The sequence below is a fragment of the Strix aluco genome, chromosome 5 (assembly GCF_031877795.1).
Source record: "Strix aluco isolate bStrAlu1 chromosome 5, bStrAlu1.hap1, whole genome shotgun sequence".
NCBI lineage: Eukaryota > Metazoa > Chordata > Aves > Strigiformes > Strigidae > Strix > Strix aluco.
Window position 1 is genome coordinate 81,693,538 of NC_133935.1, and position 23,616 is coordinate 81,717,153.

A 23,616-nucleotide genomic window follows, 5' to 3' on the forward strand; every position below is an offset into this window, starting at 1 on the left:
AGGTTGGACAGAAGGGCCACCCAGCACAATACCCTGCCTCAGGTGCAGATTTGATGCAGTCGGAAGACATCCTCAGATCTCTGTCAGTGCAAATGAGGTACTTAGGAAACACCCTCTGAATCCACTCTGGGGTGACAGTGGGGCCATAAAAATTTCTCCAAAGATGATTCATGAAGGGTTGAGGCAAGCTGTGACAGTCTCCTTAGAGACAGAAGATAAAGAAAATATCTGTGCTGGCCTCGGCTGTGGTCCGTGCCTGAGAGCGCCAAGCCTTGCTCTCTGCACAGGGATGATGAAATCCTTCCAGCTCAATAACTGCTGGCAGAGAAGGGGAAAAATATGGGGAGGGCGGGGGAGGAACGTGCAAAAGCATGCGCTGAGCTTTCCTCACGTAGTTCCAGGCCCTCCCATCCGCACACCCTGCCAACCCTTGGCTCCCACAGGCCTTCTGCGGCCTTTCTGAGCATGCACGGCTGCTGGCGCATGTGCAGCCGAGGCAAAGGCTGCAGAGGCCGGCGGGGCCCGGCTCCTCCCGGGCTGTGTTTGTAGGGTCAGGCTGGGGACGGAGCGTGCCGGCTGCCCAGGCACGATGGAGCAGCTGGGGAAGCGGTCGGGGCCGGCGGCTCGGCTGGACGCCATCCTCCGACACCTCTACCCGCGCCTGGGAGCAGCCCCTGCTCTTGTATCCTTTCTGAGGTGGGATCGGGGTGGGGGGGAGCGGGACGTCGGCCCCATTGGGGCCAGGGCTCTGCTTCCCCCACCCCAGCGATGTTTGCCCATCGCACCCCACGTGCCTGCGTGTGCATGGGTGCCGAGGAGGGGTCCGGCAGTGGTTTACCCTACAAGAACACCCTGCCCGAGAAGGACACACAGGCAAGGTCCCTGCCCTGTGCCCTGGTTATGGGGTGGTGACGTGCAGGGGGGCCATGCCCCGTGCAGCCCCTCGGTGAGTGGGGATACACCAGGGCAGTGCTTCCCCTGGCAGCCCCGACTGGTGTTTTGGGGTCAGCGACCATCTCACCCCAAAAACCTTTTGCCCTCTGGTGCTTTCTCCCTGAGCTTCAGCCCTGCAACCTGTCGGGTGCTGGGACGTGCATCTGATGAGCCGTCTGCCTCTCAGCAGCCCCCATGACACATCTCTCCCACACTGAGCAGGGGGGTTACCTGCAGAGAATTTTCCTCCTAGAGATTCTTGGGTTTGGGGGAGATAAACTCTGCAAGGCTTAGCAATTGCACAACAAGTCTCAGACTTTGTTGAGAGGTACAGACTTGACTGGTAGACCAGCAGCAGGAAAAACATCGAGGTTCGGTTTGTGAATGGGATATAAGGTGGAAATGTTGGAGGCTGCCAGTTTTATGATAGATCAGAGAAAGGAAACCAGGGCAGAAAGAAGTTTTCATGTTGGTCTGTCCCATGTTTCCAAAAATTAAGTGAAGACTGCTTGCTGATACTATTTTTAAAGCTGCTACCATAAAGCTTGCTTTAAAAAAAAAACAAACAACTTTTTAAATGCTGCCAATACTTGGTGAGAGCTGAATGCTGGAAAGTTACCTCTGAATTATAATAAATTGGTGAAGAGGATGTGATCAAACAGGATGCAGGAGTCTTCAAATATATTAAAAATATGAAGACAGATGGATAGTAGTTGACTCAGACTACCATAAGACAAAGGTGTACATAATAACACAAAGTGGGAAATAAATGATAGGAAAAGCACCCTGGTTGTAAAGAAAAAGTAAGGAGAGGCAGTGCACAAGCTGTTTTGTTTGTAAATCCAGCTACAGTGGTCCTGATGCAAAGAGCTTTGGACAAAAATATGACTAATCTGGGCCAGAACAAGAAAGGCATGTGGATGGAGTAAATGACAGAATCTAATAAAATAGACTTATTTGATGTATGTTACATCAGTGCACTGGTTTTGTTTTAATCTCTGGCTTTGGTGATTTGGGTAGGATAGTCACTTTTCCTCCCAGAAGATGCCTCTTCTTTTACGAAAGGAGAAATATCTTGATAGCAATATCAGTTGCCACCAGAGACACAAAATGTGAAAACTGCCCAAAGCCCGTGGGGTCTCCGCACTGCCCTGCTGGGGTGTGAGTGTGTGCACCCACCTCTTTCAGCTTCCTGAGCCCTGCAGCAGGGGTTAGCTGCCTTCTGCCAGCTCACCCAGGCTCTGACCTCCCCAGCCTGGAAAGGAGAGCATCCTGATCTTCTCTATTTAAAATTAAACCTGTGTAATTACTCAGTTTCCTCCTGTAATTGCTTTTAGGGATTGGTATATTAGAGATTGGTGTATGTTGGTTTTATTGGTATATTGGAAGATGAGTTATTTCTGCATAACTGGAAAAACTCTGCCTTCACGGAGTCCTCTCATGTGGCTTCAGGAAGGAGAGGAAGCAGTGAAAGGTGACCTGGCAGATTTTTCTTTAGAGCTTGGTGTAGGAGCCAGAGGGGAGTGTTGCATTGGTAACACCAGCACTCACCTCCTTAAAGGAAGGCAGCTGAGAAAAAGCCACCTTCAGAAAGTGCCTGTGGAAGATGTCCATTCCTACAGCTCTGAATTCAGCTTGGGTGCTGCCTGGTTTGAGACACTGGAAAAAAAAAAAAAAAACCACACTAATGTGGAAGTGAAGATTTCCTCAAAATGCAGGAAAACAGGGGAGATTGAGAAAGCAACTGCGCCTCTCGAGTGATTTGGGTGTTTGGCTTCTTCAGGTCAAACCCTGATGCTGCCGGCAGAGCGGTGGCTGGCAGACCAGGACCATCTCACCAGGTGTCTGTGAGAGGGTTTCTAAGAGAACTACCCAAGTTTATTGTGCTTGTCTTAGATATGCAGGAGTTTGCACCATGCCTTGAGACTGCAGGGAGATGCTTTGGAAAAGCTTCTAGAGATCTTGAACCTTGCTGTGCCTGTGCTTTGATCTCTCTAAAAGTGTTTACTTGCTCCTGAGTGGTCCCAGGTATTACATTGCCTGTTTGGTTGGCTAACATGCCTGTGAATACATTATTCCCAGAAGGGTGTGTGTGAGGGGAAGGGAAATGTTTAAATACTCTGTCTTCACCAAAATGAGCTGCCAGAGGTGGCAGCTCCTTCCCAGCCGGTGTGCCTCTTGTTTTCAGTTGTCCAAGCAACCCAAACTTGTCCTTTGAACACTGCAAGGTGGCAAGAGGAAAAACAGTGAAAGGAAGAGGCACTGCAATGCCTGGGAGGAAGGTGTTCAAATGGAGTCCAGTGCTTGGTGGACTTGTCTGCTCTCCCCCACTTCTGGGAGGTGGAGGTGTGCTGAGGAGAGCACCACAGCTGAGGTTCAACCGGTGCCTGTGTCTCCATCAGCTGTCTGTGGACATGTAGGAGCCTGAATGGCCAGGAGTCCCATTTTCACGGAAATTGAGTCCTGAAATGTAGCATATGGAGCAGTAGTGCCCTCAGCTGGGGAATCCCTTGCTCTGGGACCTGCTGTGGTGGTTTTCACCTGGTCTCCCCATATCCTCTTCCGTCCCTCTCTCTATCCAGATCTCAGCACCATTTCCTCCCTCTGGCCCATCATTTTTGCTACAAATTTTTGCATGTTTTGTGTTTCTTCTCCCATCATATGTGACTCTTGACCAGCTAATGTTTAAGCTTCCTGGTGTAGGGGCTGTAGACACAACTGTTGTGATGAAACCTATTTCTTATTCCAGAAGCATGCATGCTTTTATGGTATATTTAAAAGGTAGTGGGAGCAGCAGAGAAAAGTCTTTGGTTTACATAAAACCCTGAAGCACAGGAGTCTCCAAACATCCATGTGCAGGACCAGAACTCTAATGAACTTTAATGGTTGGACTAGATGATCTTCAAGGTCTTTTCCAACCTAGATGATTCTGCGATTCTGTGAACTCTGGATGAAAATGCTCTTTCTTTGTCCTTGCCCCTGGGTTATGCTTCAATACCATGCACAAGCCTTTTGTGAGGCTTCATTAGAAAGTGGGGTTTAAATGCTCTGTCATGAGAATGCCTCCCTTTGCATAGGAGAACAAAACTGTGTTTATTTAAACCTGTTGAAATGACTTGAGGTGGAGGACAAGCCCTTTGCTCTCCTCTCTTTGTGCTCTCTCTGTCAAGTTTGGGAGGGACTTAATCTCTGCAGGTGAGAAGGTGAGGGTTTGCACCACCTCATGGGAAGTCCCAGGTTCAGCCCATATGAATTCTGGCTCTGAATTTGGTGCATCTATGTTAGGAGAGGTGGAGCAGTACCTCCAGGAGACAACGCAGGTTTTGGGTAGGTCTGGCTGCTCTCTGGAGCATAGGGAGTGAAATTGGGCAAGTAAACATCTCCACTGAGCATCTCATTGAGTATCTTGATGTCTGGGAGATGAATCAAGGCCCAGGGACTACTCTGGAGTCTCAGGCATTTTGTACTGACTTTTCTATATGCATGGACAAGGCTGTACTATGCTGTTATTTCATACTTCTCTGCCAGACATGATACTCCGAAGGTGGGAAAGAATTTTTTAGAAGCAAAATAAACAATAACATGAATTGAATGTCCAGCACAGCACTTACATTTAAGATGAACCACATTGTAGGATTCAGGACACATAGAATCATAGAACTGCAGAATCATTCAGGTTGGAAAAGACCCTTGGGATCGAGTCCAGCCATCAGCCCTACTCTACAAAGGTCTCCCCTACACCATATCCCCCAGCATCTCATCTAAATGACCCTTAAACACATCCAGGGATGGTGACTCCACCACCTCCCTGGGCAGCCTATTCCACTGTCTGACCACTCTTTCTGTGAAACATCTTTTCCTAATGTCCAGTCTAAACCTCCCCTGATGCAGTTTAAAGCCGTTCCCCCTTGTTCTGTCACTAATCACCTGTGAGAAGAGACCAGCACCAACCTCTCTACAATGTCCTTTCAGGTAGGTGTAGAGAGTGGTGAGGTCTCCCCTCAGCCTTCTCCTCCTCAAACTGAACAGTCCCAGCTCCCTCAATCTCTCCTCATAGGATTTGTTCTCCAGGCCCTTCACCAGCTTCATTGCCCTCCTCTGCACTCGCTCCAGCACCTCCATAGCTCTCTCGTATTGAGGTGCCCAAAACTGGACACAATACTCCAGGTGTGGCCTCACCAGTGCAGAGTACAGGGGGGACTATCACTTCCCTACTTCTGCTGGTCACACTATTTCTAATACAAGCCAGGATGCCGTTGGCTTTCTTGGCCACCTGGGCACGCTGCCGGCTCATGTTCAGCTTCAATTAGAACCCCCAGATCCTTTTCTTCCACACAGCTCTCCAGCCACACCTCCCTAAGCCTGTAGTGATGCATGGGATTGTTGTGGCCCAAGTGCAGGACCTGGCACTTGGCCTCGTTGAAGCTCATCCCGTTGACGTTGGCCCACCGATCCAACCTATCCAAGTCCCTCTGTAGTGCCTCCCTATCTTCATGCAGATCGACACTCCTGCTTAACTTGGTGTCACCTGCGAATTTGCTGATAAGGCACTCTATGTCCTTATCAAGATCATCAATAAAGCTGTTGAACAGAAATGGTCCCAACACCGAGCCCTGAGGAACACCACTTGTGACCGGCCGCCAGCTGGATTTAGCTCCATTGACCACCACTCTCTGGGACCGTCCATCCAGCCACATGTGTATAGATGTTCCACTCTATTGTGCTTGAGTGTATATTCCTTAATTTCTATCCCAGACAAGTGTTCCTACTTCAGCCCAAGTTACTGCTGTTCATCACCCAGGGAGGTTTCGGTAAGCTGTATCTTCCTTGTAGAGATTAAAAAAAAATAACCTGCAGAACTCAATTATTTTTTCCACTCCAGCACATGTGTTGATCACTAGACATTGTGTAGTCTTTCATTTTTGCAAGGGTATGTTGTAATTTGTTTAACTGTAGTTTAATGAAAAATCTTAACCATGCATCTTGAAAATGTCTGAGTGGATAATCTGACTGCAGAGTCTATTCCCTTGTGCTTCAGTATCTCTGTTGAGAGTAAAGCTGCTGAGAATTGATCCCAGCTTCTCCACTTTGGGAGGGCATGAGGGAGATGCTCTGAATTCTGTCACAGAAATAGTGGGTGGCTGTGGGCAGAGATGCTGCATGGCCACGGACACACCATGCCATGTGGGAAACCCTGCATGCCTGCAGAGCTGAGGTGGACATGCAAGTGGGGAGGGTCTCTACCAGTTGTCCCCAGCAACCATGGATCCCTCACATGTCACCTTCTTCCTGCCAGGTCTTGCCAATGCTGCTCTTGTTGTTCTGCCCAGCCTTATTAATGTGTTTCTCCTCTGTGTCTCAGCTATACCCTGGACAACAACATCCTCACCGCAGAGCAAAGGCAGTTCTATGAAGACAACGGGTATCTGCTCATTAAGAAGCTCGTTTCTGATGAAGACATTGAGCGCTTCAGGTACAGGCACTTGCCAAAGGTGCTGGGGAGTCCTGTGTGCAGCAGCAGCCTGAGGGAGCTCTGCGAAGCTGGACTCTCCCAGCACAGATGTTCCCACTGCTTTGCAGGAAGGAGTTCGTGAGAATCTGTAAAAAAGAGGTGAATCTACCAGGAGCTATGATTATGAAAGACGAGACCCTGAGATCCCAGTATGGTCAGTCTGAAAAAGTAGTTAATAAAATCCAGGACTTCCAGGAAGACGAAGAGTTGTTCAGATACTGTACTCTGCCAGAGGTAAAAAAATTGAAAAAAAAACCAAACCCAAAACAAAATGAAAAGGGGGACAGTGGTGGAAGAGCCTGTATGAATGTATCTATATGAATGCCTTTTACCTAGGCAAAGCATCTGCTCTCTGGGCAGGTCCGGCTTTGTAGCTAATATTCATGTTCACAGAATCACAGAATCATCTAGGTTGGAAAAGACCTTGAAGATCATCCAGTCCAACCAAAAGACTATGTTGTGGCAGACAGCCATAGCTTTGTGGAAGTATGACCCACCCCATCTTTTCAACCCCACCCAGCAACCTGCTGCATCATCTTCCATTTTGGCCACCTGCCACCATGCCCATTTGTGTGCCATGCCGGGTCCTGCCTCCTGTCCTGCATCCCTCCATCCTGATCTACTCCTCCTCTGCCCTAGTCCTCAGCCAAACATCCAGGTCCCAGTGCTTTCTCAGCAATCTTTCCTCCTGTATTTAATGTTTCTAATATTTTTTTCTATTGTTTTCTTCTCTGTAGGTCCTCAGATATGTTGAGTGCTTCACAGGGCCAAACATCATGGCAATGCACACCATGCTGATAAATAAACTTCCAGATTCTGGTAAGGAAAACTCAGATAAGAGGAAAATAGATTGTTGTGTGTATGCTGTCTCTCAGGCCAAAATTTAACTTAGTGTTTTAGAAAAGCTGCTTGAAAAAAATGACACAAATTAAAACCAAATAACTTTGAAAAGTTATGAGGCCACTTCGGTAATAGTTTTCTTTTTACCTTGGCTTTAATGAGATAGCATTTCCTGTCTTTCAATGTTCAAGGGGTGTTTGTTTACTAAAGATGGTGGTTGTCTTCGCTCTGCCACTCACGTGTTCAAAGTGGGCAAGTGAGCTCCCTATTCAGCCAGCTGCACCTGCATAAAGGTCCAGGATTTAAAACCTGACATGCTTCTTAATCTTGACTTTTCAACTGTGTTGAAAACGAGTGCTTCTGTGGACCTTGGTGAAAGGCAATAAATACAGAGCTCATCCTTTGCTTGGAGTTTATACGCTCCAGACCTCACTGACAGTGGTTGCATGCTCAGCACTTTGATATGAAAATACTTGAATAGGTGCCAAAAGAAGCCTGGCTTTGGCTCCTGCTGCTCTAGAAATTGAGATCATAATTTATACAAGAGTGATGGGCAAGGAGAGAGGAAAAGAACAGGACTAACCATATTATAGGTTTTCAAAGGAGCTTTGACTCTGCATAAGCTGTTTCCGTTTAACAAAGTTGAGACCTGAGATATGTTTCTTATTCTCAGGTATGCAGCTTCTGAGCAGATACAGAATATATTGAATTATTAAAATACTGAATTTGTTCATGTCCACAGAAAGCTGTCATTTTGGTTTGGAAATTCAACAGGAGACCATACATTTTTAAAGCAAAAACAAAACAATAACTGACAAGAAATGGGAAGCTGCTCCATGTTTGCAAGGTCTCCATTCAGTATCTTTGAGGACTACTTTAGGAGAGGTGCAGATCTCGGGAGAGCTTTTGAGGCTGCCCAAAGTCTAAATAATTTGGCAATAAATATCCTAACTATATCTATTTGAGGAGCAAACTCAATGGCAAAATAAATATGTAAACAATATATAAAAGGCTGTTTTGGTGTGGATGATATGTTTCCATTTCCACAGTGGGACAAGAAGTAACAAACAAGACCTCGGAAATATTTATTTTTGTTTAGACTTCATGGAAAAAAGCCCCTCGGGTGAAGGCTAATAGAGTGCTGGCTAGACTGTCTGGAGAGGCTGCAGTCCATAAATTGAGATAGATTTTTTTTTTTTTTTTTTTTTTAAAAAAAGAAGGCTAAATAAACATGTGTTGGGTGCAGAACAGCCAGGATTGGTTCTGCTTGCAACACAGTGATAGATCAAGCGATTACAGAGAGCACGGCTGTTTGAAAGTCTTTGTATTGGGAAGGGTTTGTGCAACACCGTGCTGGTTAAACCTCACAAAACTGGAGAGCAGCCAAAGTGAATGGTGAAAACCTGGCAGGGGGTTGTTGGTGGTGAAGGTCAGCAAAAGGGGTCTTCCCAGGGATCACACAGCCAGGCAGCCTCCTGGCATTCACTGTGTCCCTGTGCCATTGCTGTCCCAAGAGCCACCACTGCACTCTTGGTCCATCTTGGGGTGGGGTGTAAGCTAACCCACTTGGCTTCCAAGCAGGGGTGGGCTGGAGCAGACATTGAGTACACAAAGTCTCTCCAGTGACAAGCAGCAGCTTCTTAGGACATGTGTCAACAAGTGCAATGGTTTAACGGGAAGGTAAAGGCTGTGTCGTATTTGATGAGGTTGAAGGTTTTGAACGTGTGTTGCAGATAAACAGACTTTTCTCCACCCCATGCATCAGGACTTGCACTATTTCCCCTTCCGGCCTGCGGACCGCATCGTGTGCTCCTGGACCGCCATGGAGAGGGCTGACCTGGACAACGGCTGCCTGGTTGTGCAGCCGGGGACGCACAAGCAGCCCCTGAAGCCTCACGGCTACCCAAAGTGGGAGGTAGAGTGGCACGGGGGGGTTGGGAAGGGTGTGCGTGAGGGGGACCACATTTTGTCTGAGGAGAGCTCACCATGGAGCAATGATGTGCAGGTCAAAGCTGAGGTTTTCAGCGATGTTTCTTCTGTTTATGCAGACAGACTTGTTGCTCTAGGAGAGAATTGCTTAGTTGGCCTCACTTCATGTAACCTGGGTAGATTTGCCTCTGTGCACACCTTCACCTAGAAATTGTCCACCACGTTGTGGCATAATGGCATAAACACATGCAGCCATTTTCCACTCCCCTTTCCAAGTCTGAGGACTTTTTCCTTTGAATTTGTTCCTGTCTGGTGAGCGTGTGTACTGTCCCGAAGAGGAGAAATTGGATAGTAAACAACTGGATACAATTAAATATCAGGTGGTATCTTCCTCTTAAGAATGGATGTTTCCTGACCTGGCCTGGTGTTGGTGATGGTTTTACTGGGAGCAGAAGGCTGGACCCCAGTGGTGGCATCAGGCCAAATTTGTAGGATTCCCTGGTGCTCTTCTGTGTTCTCTCCAGCCAAGAAATATTTTTAATTGTCTGAATCCAGCTTCAGAGATTAGAAAAAGTATTATTTTGCTGTACCTCAGACTTGAAGTAGGAAGACTTGTAGGCCAGTGGGCAGGCTCTTAGCTGGGCATATCGAATACGCTGCCCAGAGGAAAGCAGGTCAGTAGCTGCCCCTGCTGTCCCTTGCACTGAGAATCGGCACTTGTTCTAATTTTAACTGAATGATTTCAACTCAGCATTTTTTTCTAGCATAAAGCCAACAAACTTTTCCATGGGCTGCTTGATGAGGATGAGAAGAGTCCCAGGGTTCACCTTGTCATGGAGAAGGGAGACACAGTGTTCTTCCATCCCCTGCTCATCCATGGCTCTGGGATAAACAAGACATCAGGTTTCCGAAAGGTAGGAAACCATCTCTTGATATAGCTTTTGATATTTTTGATTTTTTAAAACTGATCAAACTAGCTCCTCCCTTTCCAAGCTCATGAATATTTGGATGAACTTTTTTTATGAGTTTTTAGCTTCCTACTATACTTTTGCACTCTATTTTTTTAGTTTTTATTTTTAAACGTCTCTGTTGGGAGAAGAGCATGCTGTGGGGCTGCTTGAGAAAAACAGAGCAGGAATAGAAATTAAAGCTGAATCTATGTGTGAAGCCTGGCTGGCTGTACTTCCTTTTCCAATAGTTCTCTTTCAGCTGTCCCAAATATCAGGAGCTTCTCTAACTTTCTTCCCCCTGCCTTCTTAGTATCTCATCTCTGCATAGCAGGAGCCTCCATCATCCAATAAATAGTATTTATTTATATGATAACTAATTTTTCTATTAAAGATTTGATTACGCATTGTCTGTTTGTTTTGCATCATGATTATTGAACTGAAACAGGCAAAAGTGCCCTCCTTTGGAGGCCTGACCTTTCCTCCGAAGTGGATTCATCCAGGCACTTAAAGGAACTGTACCCTCTAGCGTAGCCACTAGTAGCAATGCAATTATTCCCCCTCATGCACTGCAACAGGGCTGCTCTATTTTTATTTTGTTTTGCCTGCATCAACTACTATAAGGTCCATTCTTTCAGCCCCTGTAGCAGTTTACTGGTGTGGAATTCCTTCCTCCTGCAGTCCTGAAAGCAGAGAGGACATCAGGTACTGAGAGTCTCATATGCTGGCTCTTTCCTGGCTAGTGGAGCAATAGTCCTGTTTAGTATTCCACAGAAACACAAGAGCTTCCTTATACTGTGTCAGATCCCAACATTTGTCTGCCTTTGGGGTAAATCAATGAATATCCTGGAGCTCTCTGGACCAGGTTATGGTCCAGCACCCTTTGAGATCTGGCATGATCTCACTTGCAGCTGGCATAGCTCTTGTAATGAGAGAACAGCTTTATCTGGTGGGGCATTTCTATTTATTTCCTCTAGACTCTGCTTAAGCAAGAACTGATTACAAAATAAGTGGGTTGATGATGTGACTGACTGGGTGTAGAAAGTAAGAACCCTTACTGAACACACAGGTCTGCTCCAACCCTGACTTTCCTTATTCCCACTCTCGTTGCTGGTATTCTGAGATCAAGTAGTACATTTTATGCTGGGAAAGTGTTTGAGAGAGAAGGGAAGGAAGAAGAGCATGTCAGCAAGCAAGAGTATTTCTCCAGCAAGAGTATTTCTCCAAGGGGACACTCTCAGGAGAGCAGGAGTCCTCAGAAAGGAGGACGGAATTTGCTGACACGATCTGTAAGGGGTAGGGTGTTCACCATCTGGGATGCATGAGATTTTTTTTCCACCAGTCATTTGTAATCAATGTGGTAGTGAGTGATGCCCTATTTCCCCACACAGAGTATAAGCTGTCACTTCGCCAGCTCAGAGTGCTGCTACATCGATGTCAAGAACACGAGCCAAGAGCACCTGGAGAAAGAGATAGTAGAAGTGGCTTGCCAGAAATACGGCATGACTTCTGTGGAACTCAGGGTAAGACTTGCCTATATGCTTTTTGTTACAATCCAGGTCAGTTCCCTTTTCTAAGTCTCTCTCTTGTGACAGATTTGTGCTTTTTGCTATGCTCAGTTTGGCAGATCAAGCTGTGCTAAGCAGAGGTGCTTGGCAGAACAAAAGACCTGATGTTCAGGGGATGACTGGCAGGCTTTTTGGGGGCCTTTTTGCTCATAAGGCTGCTTCTTGCTGTGCTGGAGAAGTGGCCTTGCTCTCTGGGCATCCCCTTCACATCCCTTGAGCTCCACAAGTTCCTCCTCTAGCTCTGCTTGTCAAAATGGGTTTTGTGAGCACACATTGATCCCTTCCAGTGCTGGCTGAGTTTGGTGCAGATTAGATCAGCACTTCACTATGCGACTGCGACTGATGTTGTAGCATAAGTGAGGAGGAGCCGCAGACTCTGCTGTCGTGACAGCTTGGCTCAGAGGCTGCTCACGTGCACCTCTTACACCATTCGAGGGGGTCTAGACTGGGTAGCAGTGGGGAGGGCTAACGTGGCAAGGCAGGAATAGGGTAACGTCTAGGCAAGTTTTGCCCTTCACTGCATCTCCTGGTTCGTGGTTTGTTGTTGAGAGTGTGTCTGAACCAGAGCTCTTTGCAGTTATATTTGAACTGTACGATGTAAATAGGAAGACGTGGTCATCTCTTGCCCTGAATTCACAAGTATAGGAAGGTGCAATAAATTCAGCGCCTGTCCACAGTTCTTACAGTTTCGAATCCTAATGACAGGTGGATTTTCCTTCTAAAACAAGTAGACACATCTAACTGCAATAGTAGACTGAATTCTTCTTGTTAAATATAATCCCACATCAATTGTTTGGACCTGAGGCTTCAGCACGTATGTCAGCAGCAATATACATCTGCCTCAAAAAAAAAAAAAAAAAAAAAAAAAGGAGGAGGGTAATGGACTCTTGCTGAATAACTGAAACCATTGTGTAAAATAGCAAGCAAATCTAAATTCTTCAGAGATTCAGCCACTGAAAGAAAAATAAACCTTGTTACTGGTATGGAAATATTCTGAATTTCTTAATCTGCAGAAGTTCCCCAACATGTGCACAGCCAGTATCAAGGCAGTAAAGTCTAGATGTAATAGACAGTAATTTTCTTTTAAAATGTACATATTTTACAGATATTACAATATCTAGGGCGTTCTGGAGAAGAGGACTTCCTTTTTCACCTTTCGGGTTTTTATTTTTGTTTTGTTTTGTTTTTTTCCCACCGTGTACCTGGGTGTGGTAGGGTGTCCAGCTGTGTTTTGCAAGCCTGATCTTACATGTTATCTGTAAAGTTACAGCTTGCTTGACTTGCTTCCTGGAGTTATTTAGGTACACAGTGAAATCCAAAGTGATGGGTAGTGAGGCTCTATCCTTCTTGTGAGTGAAAATGAGGTCGTGCCCATACAAGCCTCAGATGAGTCTGTGTGTTTTCATGTAGCTTTAAGCTTTTTTAACCAAGAGTTGGAGCTTTCTCCCAGAGGAGTGTCCAGCTCTTATATTTCACCTTCACAAGACTAACAATAAGAACTAAGTAATCCTCACACAGGGAAACTGAGGTCGGAGCTTGCCCAAGACTTACCTCCATGAAGCAAACAGTGGTGGTCTTCTCTGCTTTACAATCTGCAGCAATGCCTGCCCAGAACCAGCACCTGATTTCTGGCTAAGGGCTTGCATTCATATCCGTTACTTCCTGCTGGTTTCTGCTGCACAAAAATACCACTTGCTCACAGGCAGCAGTATGCAAGGTGTAGTCAGTTGGTGAGCTTTTCTGATCACAGAGGTGTACAAGGGAGGCATTGTGTGCACAAGCAAGGCGAGGCTGACTTCTGTAAGGGTAATATTCTCTGTGCTGCTCATGTTTCCTCTTCTGCCGCCTTCCAGAATTGAACCATGGGCACCTTGCCATCTGTGTAACACCTGCAAACAACCTGTCTTCTGGGGGTGGAGGTTGCACCTCTTCCTTAGTCTGGGGTTGTATTTTTGTTCTTGATATTTAGGATTTAAAAGAATATTCAGTAAGTGTTTTGGTATGTTTTTATGGGTAAGTAGCTAAGCTGAGAATGCTGTATCTATTTCCATCTCTGTAAACTGGAATCTTGGTCACCGTTTTTGCTGGCCCTAAGGCTTTTCCTTTGTCTCATTTTTGTTTTGAAGGATATTTGGAACTTCCGAGCACGTCTTGTGCAAGGGGAAAGAATTAACCTGTAGAACAACCTCTGAAGAGCAGAATGGAAAACACGTGCCTGAGGATGAGCTTCTCTGATCAGAGTGCAGACCCTGCCTCGGCAGGCAGAATTATGTGTGCTTTCTTGACCTCTGTATTGGTATTTCAGCCAAATGCTGCATCACAAAATCATTTTATGCTAATACAAAATAATTGCACTGAGGTTGAACAGCTGATGTAGAACAAAGAAAACCTAACCTAGAAAAACAGAGATTTGCTGTGGTTATCTTAGACAATCAAAGAATTAAGGTCTTGAAAGAGCACCTTGATTTTCTTGATGTTCTCATTCTTGTCTTTTAAAAGTTTCTCACATGACATACCTTTAGAATGATGGCATGTAACATAAAATTTTATGCAAGAATTTATGCAAGGGTATGTTTTTTAACATTTCTAACTCCCTTTTCTATGCAAAAGAAATAAAGTGAATCAGTGTTTCACGCAAACCCTCAGTGTGAGCTCACATGGGTTTGATCAGGCCCAGTCAGCATGGGTTTATGAAAGGCAGGTCCTGCTTGACAAACCTGATCTCCTTCTACGACAGGGCGATCTGCTTATTGGATGAGGGAAAGGCTGTGGATGTTGTTTACCTTGACTTCAGTAAGGCCTTTGACACCATTTCCCACAGCATTCTCCTGGTGAAACTGGCTGCTCGTGGCTTGGATGATCGCACGCTTTGCTGGGTAAAAAACTGGCTGGATGGCCGGGCCCAAAGAGTTGTGGTGAACGGAGTTAAATCCGGTTGGCGGCCGGTCACGAGTGGTGTCCCCCAGGGTTTGGTTTTGGGGCCACTCCTGTTTAACATCTTTATTGATGATCTAGACGAGGGGATCGAGTGCACCCTCAGTAAATTTGCAGATGACACCAAGTTGGGTGGGAGTGTTGATCTGCTCGAGGGTTGGGAGGCTCTGCAGAGAGACCTGGACAGGCCGGAGTGATGGGCTAAGGCCAACTGTATGAGTTTCAATAAGGCCAAATGCCCGGTGCTGCACTTGGGCCACAACAACCCCCAGCAGCGCTACAGGCTTGGGGAGGAGTGGCTGGAGAGCTGCCAGTCAGAGAGGGACCTGGGGGTGTTGATTGACAGCGGCTGAACATGAGCCAGCAGTGTGCCCAGGTGGCCAAGAAGGCCAATGGCATCCTGGCTTGTATCAGCAATAGCGTGGCCAGCAGGGACAGGGAAGTGATCTTACCCCTGTACTCGGCACTGGTGAGGCTGCACCTCGATGACTATGTTCAGTTTTGGGCCCCTCACTACAAAAAGGACGTTGAATTACTCGAGCGTGTCCAGAGAAGGGCAACGAAGCTGGTGAAGGGTCTGGAGCACATGTCGTACGAGGAGCGGCTGAGGGAACTGGGGTTGTTTAGTCTGGAGAAGAGGAGGCTGAGGGGAGACCTCATCACCCTCTACAGCTACCTGAAAGGAGGTTGCAGAGAGCTGGGGATGAGTCTCTTTAACCACGTAACAAGTGATAGGACAAGAAGTAATGGCCTCAAGTTGTGCCAGGAAAGGTTTAGACTACATATTAGGAAGTATTTCTTTCCAGACAGGGTTGTTAGGCGTTGGAATGGGTTGCCCAGGGCGGTGGTGGAGTCCCCATCCCTGGAGGTGTTTAAGAGTCAGGTTGACATAGTGCTGAGGGATATGCTGTAGTTGGGACTGTCAGTGTTAGGTTAATGGTTGGACTAGATGATCTTCAAGGTCTTTTCCAACCTAGATGATTGTGTGATTCTGTGAAGTCATTAGTACAGCTGATGAAGACTGCGATACTGGTACAGCAGAATCAACAGTGTAAGGAAGTAGATAAAGGGGAAGCAGCAACCACTCACATAAAAAAGTGGGACTGATAGGCTGGAACATGATCACTAGTAGAGTTCTTCAAACATGACCTGGTGTAGCATGATATCTTACGAAGCAGTGCTGGTACAAGTGAAGTATGTGGCTGACAGGGTTGGGAACTACTGGGCCAGCAAACCAGCCTTCCGTTGGCCTTGCACAACCAATTCAAGGCTGTGTGAAACAAGGGAGTCCTTTGGGTCTGGCAGGTCTGGGAAAAGGTGTCTTGGTGCTGTCAGGTCGAGGGAGTGGTTGGCTGCTCCTCAGGATGCACTGGTGGCAAGGTGGAGTGGTGTGCACTGAAATGATCCTCTTGCCTTTCACAATATTTTTCCCTGCTTTCTGAAAGATTCTTTTCCTTTCAGAATCTATTTTTTGAAATATAGATTAAATCAGAGCAAAAACGTGTTCAGGGGCTGTGTTGCATTCTTTCTGCTGCTCAGAAATTCTGGTGGTGGGTGCGTCGTTGAATACCCCGGTGCAAACCAGCAATCCTCAGCTCTTTTCCACTCCCTGCTTCCACCCAAAAATGGTGTCAAAACAGCCCCATCAGCTGCACTGATGGGCTCCTGTGGCTCCTTCTGCTGTTATCTTGTGGCACGGGAGGTCACTCAGGCGAGACAGCAGATCAGGTACAGTCCTGTCCTCAACCCACGAGGCTCAGCGGTGGACTGCCTAGACGAGCAGCTGCAGGTTGAAGCTGTTGCAGTCATTTCATACATGACAATGCAATGCAGAGAAGGGGTTTGTGCTTCTTCCTCTTCCTGCAGCATCTATGGGTTTTCTTGTTTGTGTGCTTTTTAAACGAGGCAAGGTTTGAGCACAGTTACTGCGTTGGTCCTAAACCCTTGGTGGTGGGGTGAGGTGTCTGGGCTGTGGTTCCCACCTGGAAACAGACGTTATTCTCTTGGTAGCTTCTGGTTTGATCACAACACTGAGAAGTCTGACAAGGGGGAGACTTTAGGCCAGACCCACAGCCCTGCTCAGTGGGTGATTTTGAGTATCCTGGTTCCTGCATCTCTTCTCATGTCCTCTGTATAACCTTGGCACTGATCCTGCTCTTGGGGAGATGTGCCAGGATGCCTCTACAGACTTTGACCTTCTCAGCCTGGTCTTTGCTTGGTGCATGGGCCCAAGTGAGTTGGAGGCTCCTCTGTTGACTTTGTTGAGCTGTGGTTCACAGCCTAGCTGGTACTCTCCTCTGGATTTTTGTGAGGACTTAGAATATCCTGTCTGGTTTACAACACAGGATTTGTGGAAAAACTTCACTGTCTGGCATTACTGGTGTAGCTGAGTTGACTGCAGAGCTGTGACCGCAGAGGAGAGCTACAGGTGTCCATCAGATTCCTAGAGTTTCCAGGCTGAATTTCTCTTACTACAGCTGGGAGCCAGAAGGAAAGGAAGAACTTTAGCTTTGTTGTTAAAAATTTGTATGTCTCTACCTATGGATTTAGGCTTGAATTTCCTCTTTCAGAAGAACAAACCCATCAAAGACCTTGCAGATCATCTAAACTCAGCAGTAGTCCCACCTGATGAGACACTCATGTCCTCACTCCTTCCTACAGCAACAGGTTGAGGATAATCCAGAGCCTGGGGACCACTAAGCTTAGGCAAGCTCCCCTCGACTCTGTGCAAGTCCAGCTCAGCTGCATCCTAGCAATGCCAAGGAGCCTGATCCCTGCCCTCCAAAAAGACCTGGGCAGAGCCAGATCCAGCAAGGCTGCTTGCCTCCCTCTCAGCAGAGCTACACGCTCATGGGTGCAGGACAATGTCCCTGGGAGAGTAAGGATCTACAAGCACTTCCTCATGGGATATTTGAGCAAGGGCTGGAGTCCAAAGGATGCTTCATCAATTCATGTAAATGTGACCTCCTGAGTGAGGGATCTACCTGGTAAGTGCTTTCTTGTTCCTGTTCCCACCAGAGTTCCAGCCAGCAGAGATTCTGTGACCACAGGTTTCCAAAGCACATGCCCCACCAGTGGAAATTCACAGCTAGAAATTCATCTCAGTCTCCAGCACTTGGCTTTCTGGGTGAAAAACAAAACCACAACCATGTATCTCAGGGTTTGGTTTCCTGGCAGCACAGTGCAGCTGATTCAGTCACGTCTGCATGCACACATGTCATGCGGGTGACCGCAGAGGAAGACGCGGCCACGGAAAGCTGCAAGGTCTTATCAGCCTCCAGGTCCAAACTCCCTCTTTGAATTACCACTGTGGCAGCAGGAAGGGGAGGAGGAGAGGAAAAGCAGTAATTAACCAAGTCACCTGCTGCTCCAAGCTTCATTTTTTTCCAGGAGGAAACCTGCCCAGCACGCTGCAGCCCCATGAAGAACAAGTGCAGAAACCCAAGTGCTGTTCCCAAACACACTGCCAATCCCTCAATGATTTTTGAAATCCCAAAGTATCAAGATATTTCCATCAGAAATGGGATTTTTTTTTTTGTTTTTGCTTTGATGTGAAATGTTTGTGTGAAAAAAAGGAAGATCCCTGCCAAGAGAAGGACCACGTTCAACCTGTGGTCTCCACCTTTTTTGGAATCAGAAAAGACTGAAGGAAAGCTGACCCCAGTTTGTAATGAGGACATGCTGCATTCAATCCACTCCTGGTCCTTGCAGCAGGAGCTGTACCTCCACCTCCCCTCCCGCAGCAAGTGCCTTGACCTACAGGCTGTGAAGTTGGCCCAGGGAGAGGGGAAATATGAAGGACAGCAAATTTCAGCAGGACAAACCCCACCTCTCAGCAGTGTCTGCTTCACAGTGTAGAGCTTGAGGGAAAAGTGAGGGTGAACTGACTGTCACACCAGTGGCACAAGCTGGTCAGTCTGAACCTACAGACTAGTCAGACTGAACCGTGACATGGTGGGGCTGAAGTCCACTTTGCAGGAGTGTTGAGGCTCTATGGCATGGTGGCAGTGAGGGACATGTGCAAAGATGTCAAAAATCGTCTTCAGAACTGTGCTGCAGGTCTGTTATGGATCCATATTCAATCTCAGTGTGTATCTCCTCAAACATCACTTGCAGAGTTAATGCAGGCAGATGAGGGTACCAAGTGCACTGCTGAGAACAGTGTACAATGAATATATAATTTTTAAGCATGTCCCAACTTGAGAGGAATACAAAGCCTTTGCAACCTCTGTTTGCAGCTCCCCATTTTTAAGCTAGCTTCACTTTTCCTTCTCTCCTTACTCCAGCATTTCCCCTCCAGGCTTTTAGTTTCCCAGCAGGGCACTCTTCAAGGACAGGAGCCATCACACTCTTTAACTTACCAAACCACCTGTGCCAGCACAGATGCAGTGCGTGACTGAGCATGCCAGGTGATGGGTTCTGCATGCTTGTTGACTACGTCCTCACAACCATCACAGCAGCTGAGAATGAGCAGAGTATAGGAAAGAGAGCATCTAAAAGCACGCTTGAACTTTCCCTACTTACTTCCCAGCCTCTAGTGACAAGCTGTCCTGTTGCCAAACCTTCCCTTTCTTCCTTCCTTCACTCCTACACCTCACCCAGCCAAGGTGGTGAGACCCACAGCTTCTTGAGAAGCTCCTGGGTGTGTACAGGCACCAGCACATGCCAAGGGGAGGTGAAGAGGAGCAAATGGACTGTCATCTTGATGCTACCCGTGCTGTGGTTGAGCTCTGCCCTGAGTGCTGTGCCGACCTTATAAGTGCTGGGTGGTGAGCTGGGCTCTTGGTGATCTTCCTCATCATCAAAGTCATCATGGAAAAGCCAAACCCAACCGCTCAGCTGGATGCCGTCCTATGGCACTTATCATCCCCATGTCTGGGTGCAGCTCCTGCTCCTCTACTCTTTCTGATCTGTGGCTGGGGTGGAAAGGGAGGAGGTGGGTGAGTGGAAAGCAACAGTGGCCTCCACGCTGACCATGTTGTGACCTGGATAGCGCAAGGCATGGTCTTCTTCCACAGCCTGAAATGGGGCATGGAGGATCTGGAGATGTTTCTTGGATGCTTGATGTAAGAAAGCAAAGAGAGCTGTGCTGAGTATCCCCAGCGTCCCCCCTCACGAGCTGAAAGGTGTTAACAGAGAAAAAGCCACACTCACAGTTACCTTTGCAAGACCTTTGCTGTTACACCTGTGAATTCATCTGCAGCTCTGAACTGAGCCAGGAGGACAAACAGTGTTTGCACTCGGTGACCTCCCTCAAACTGCAGGCCCACAAGGAAGCTTACTTGCTACATTATTTGAGAGTATGACATGTCTTTCTTTTTCTTGGAGGGCTGGGGTGAGGAGGTTGTATGAAAAAATCTGGATTTCCTGTCTCCTTTGCAGATTTTTGTTGAAGGAGTTTCTCCTGAAGAGTGCAGGAACCAGGAGGATAGATATGGGTTTTGACAACTAAAAATGGCTTGTTAAAACAAAGGAACTTTTTTTGGTGTGTTTTTTAGTTTGTTAATGTTCCACAGCATCCTAAGACCAATAAATGAAGTTATTTGAATCTTGAACCTTGCTATATCAGTCTTTCCAAAAGCATTTGCTTGCTTCTGAGTATATCCAAGTATTATATTACCTGCACAGTTGGCTAACATGTCTGAAGACATTATTCCCAAAAGAATGTGTGTAAGGGGAAGGGAGAAGTTTAAATACTGTGTGTCTTCACCAAAATGAGCTGCCAGAGGTGGCAGCTCCTTCCCAGCCTGTGTGCCTCTTGTTTTCAGTTGTCCAAGCAACCCAAACTTGTCCTTTGAACACTGCAAGGTGGCAAGAGAAAAACCAGTGAAAGGAAGAGGCACTGCAACGCCTGGGAGGAAGGTGTTCAAATGGAGTCCAGTGCTTGGTGGACTTGTCTGCTCTCCCCCACTTCTGGGAGGTGGAGGTGTGCTGAGGAGGGCCAGGGGTTCAACCAGTGTCTCCATCAAATCGGTGATGCCTGAAGAGAAGGGGAAAGACCCTCCTGGAGGTTTTGTGGGTAGGAGCATGCCCTGGACATCTGGAGAACCTGGGCAGTTGTGAGTCCCATTTCCACCAAAATTGGGACCTGAAGTATAGGGTGAAGCCTTTGCCTCCTGTTAAACTTGCTGCAGCCATGCCCTCCCTACGGGTGTCCTTTGCTCCAAGACCTGCTGTGGTGCTTCCCACCCAGCTCTCACTGACTGCTTGCACCCTGCACGTGCCTCTTCCTCCTCACTCTCCCCCAAGCTTTTCCCTTCTTACATCTCCCTCCTCAGCTGCTCCTCTCACCCCCTTTGCTTTCCTCTGACTCGCCTCTATCAGTTGCATTTGTGTGCACGGCCTGTGTCCACACTCACACCTCATGTGACTTCACCAGGTAAGGTTTACGCTTTCTTTGGGTGAAGCTTCAATACCACGTGCAAAGCTGTTGGGAGGCTTCGTTAGCAAGGGGGGGTTAACTGTCCTCTGGGTGAGACTGCTCCCTCTGCCTAGCAGAACGCAGGCATGTTTGTTTAAACTCATTGGAATGAATTGGAGATTTCCTTTCTGCGTGCTTTCCCTGTGAGGTGTTGGAAGGGGTGTAATTTCTCTGCAGCAATGTTTTCATGCCCTATGGTGCCTGAGTGTGCATTCCTTAACTGACATCCCAGATCACTGCTCCTGCCCCAGCAGCAGCTTATGGTGCTGCTCAGCCAGGGATGTTTCAGTAAGTTGTATCTTCGTTCATACGAAAGTAAGAAAATCAAACACTGAATTTCAATTCCTACTTCATTTTAACTATTTTTTTCCAAGTGCCCTTGGTGTCTGCTGTGGGGAGACTTTCTTGCTGATTCTTTTCCCCGGACACCGGCTGGAGCCGCCTGCCTCTCCGCAGCAGCCCCCAAACCCCCGCATGGCACCATCCTCCTGACAGGTCTTGCCATCGGTGCTCCCATTGCTGTGCCCAGCCCTACTGTGTTTCTCCTCTGTGTCTCAGCTATACCCTGGACAACAACATCCTCACCGCAGAGCAAAGGCAGTTCTACAAAGACAACGGGTATCTGCTCATTAAGAAGCTCGTTTCTGATGAAGACATTGAGCGCTTCAGGTACGGGGCACTTGCCAAAGGTGCTGGGGGGTCCTGTGTGCAGCAGCAACCTGAGGGAGCTCTGCGAAGCTGGACTCTCCCAACATGGACATGTGTGGTGTTGCTGGATACCTTCCTCTGTAGCAACAGTGTCTTTGAGGAGAGTAACGTGGCTGAATGTGGCTAAAATGTGCTCTGGTTTCTTCAGTTCCCTCTGCTTTCCAGAAAGTTTGTGAGGATATGTAACAAGGAGGTGAATCCACCGGGAGCTGTGATAATGAGACATGAGATCCATAGACCCAACTTCATTCGGTCTGAAAAAACACTTAATAAAGTGCATGATTTCCAGGAAGATGAAGAGTTGTTCAGATACTGTACTCTGCCAGAGGTAAAAAGCCAGTAGGGGGATGGTGGTGGGAGAACCTAGTAGAGATTTGTGGACATGTATATGTTTTAATGCCAAGGTGAAAGCAAGGTCCAAGCTGGGCAGGCCAGAGTAACCCTTCTGGAAGGTTATGTGGTGCTCTGTTCTGTACAGGCCTACTTTAATACATGCTCCATCCCATATCAGATGGATTTGTACTTTGTGTTCATGCTGAGGTAGTTATCAGCAGCAGATTTCCATCACTTTTCATAAGATATATTAATGTCTGTAATGTGTAGATATAGTTCCTCATGTATTGGCTTGTCCTGGATCCTGGAGTACTACGAAAGTCAGGGTGTGTTGGGGAATCAGAGATGGACAGACGAGATTTTGTAGAGCTCTGGAGCTGTTGCCCTGGCTGTCATCCATTTCAGCAACACCTTGGCGTATACTGCAGCAGAGAAAGCGCTGGTCAGCATTGCACCTACGGCAGCATCTATAGGTGGTTTGTTTGTTCTTGCTTTTTATTTTGGGTAAAACTGCTGCTAATAGGTCCACCCTCACGAACAACCCAATCAACAATTGATTTATAGTATAGATCTGCCTAGCTTTTCTTTTACTTGCTATATATTACTGCAGCATAAAACACAAGTATTTCTTCTATGCATTTTCCTTTGTAAGTCCTAAAATATTTTGAATGCTTCACAGGGCCAAACTTAATGGCCATGCAGATAAATAAACTCCCAGATCTTGGTAAGCAGAGCTCCAGGGAGTGGGAAATGCAGAAGTTGTTAGTATGCCTGGGTTGCTGTGTATTTAACTGAAGCAGCACTTACCCTTTTAGAAAAGTTGCTTGAATTGAATTAAAAGCAATTCTGAAAATATATGAAGTTGTTTGGGTAATAGTGTGTATTAGCTTAGCCCTGGTTTGGTGGGAGATGTTTTTTATCGTTCAGTTTGCTGTAGATGTTCAGGGTCACACATTGGGAGGTACGTATGTGCCTCCTAAATTGAGGTGCTGTTATATCTAACCACATGTTACACCTAAAACATTCTTTCTAACTAATTCAATACGTTTCTGCAGTTCAGGTCTTTGCACCATGTTAACTGTCCCTCAACTATTTTTTTTTTTAAATCAACATTTGAATTTCAAAAAGGAACATGCTGAAATTAGACACCCAGCTGCTTATCCAGCTGTCAGCACTTGCATGAAGCCCCACTGTTTAAGACACTCTTTTTTTTAGGCTTGGCATTTCACATGTGTTGAAAACACATGCTTCCTGGAGCTTGGTAAAAGACAATAAATACAGAGAAGATCCTTTGCTTAGAGTTTATGTGCTATTTTCCAGACTAACAGTTCAGAAATATCAAATTTAGTCTGACTCCTGACCTTGCTGTCAGTGGTTGCATGCTCAGTGCTTTGATATGAAGACACTTGGACAGGTGCCAAAGGAAGGATTTTGGATCCTGGCTTTACCTTCTAGTGCTGCAGATCAAAGTCTTCATACAAGAGAAAGGGG

General features: G+C 46.9%; 1 protein-coding gene across 1 annotated transcript; it reads left to right on the forward strand.

The window, feature by feature from the left end:
* The first annotated feature begins 481 nt into the window (after positions 1 to 481).
* PHYH (phytanoyl-CoA 2-hydroxylase) lies at positions 482 to 14,368 on the forward strand. The gene is made up of 9 exons (XM_074827976.1): positions 482 to 682; positions 5,689 to 5,744; positions 6,296 to 6,406; positions 6,514 to 6,679; positions 7,183 to 7,264; positions 9,019 to 9,200; positions 9,979 to 10,128; positions 11,553 to 11,684; positions 13,856 to 14,368. Exons 1-9 carry the CDS (start codon positions 590 to 592, stop codon positions 13,907 to 13,909), a joined length of 1,026 nt encoding a protein of 341 aa, XP_074684077.1. The 5' UTR covers positions 482 to 589; the 3' UTR covers positions 13,910 to 14,368.
* Positions 14,369 to 23,616: the final 9,248 nt, after the last annotated feature.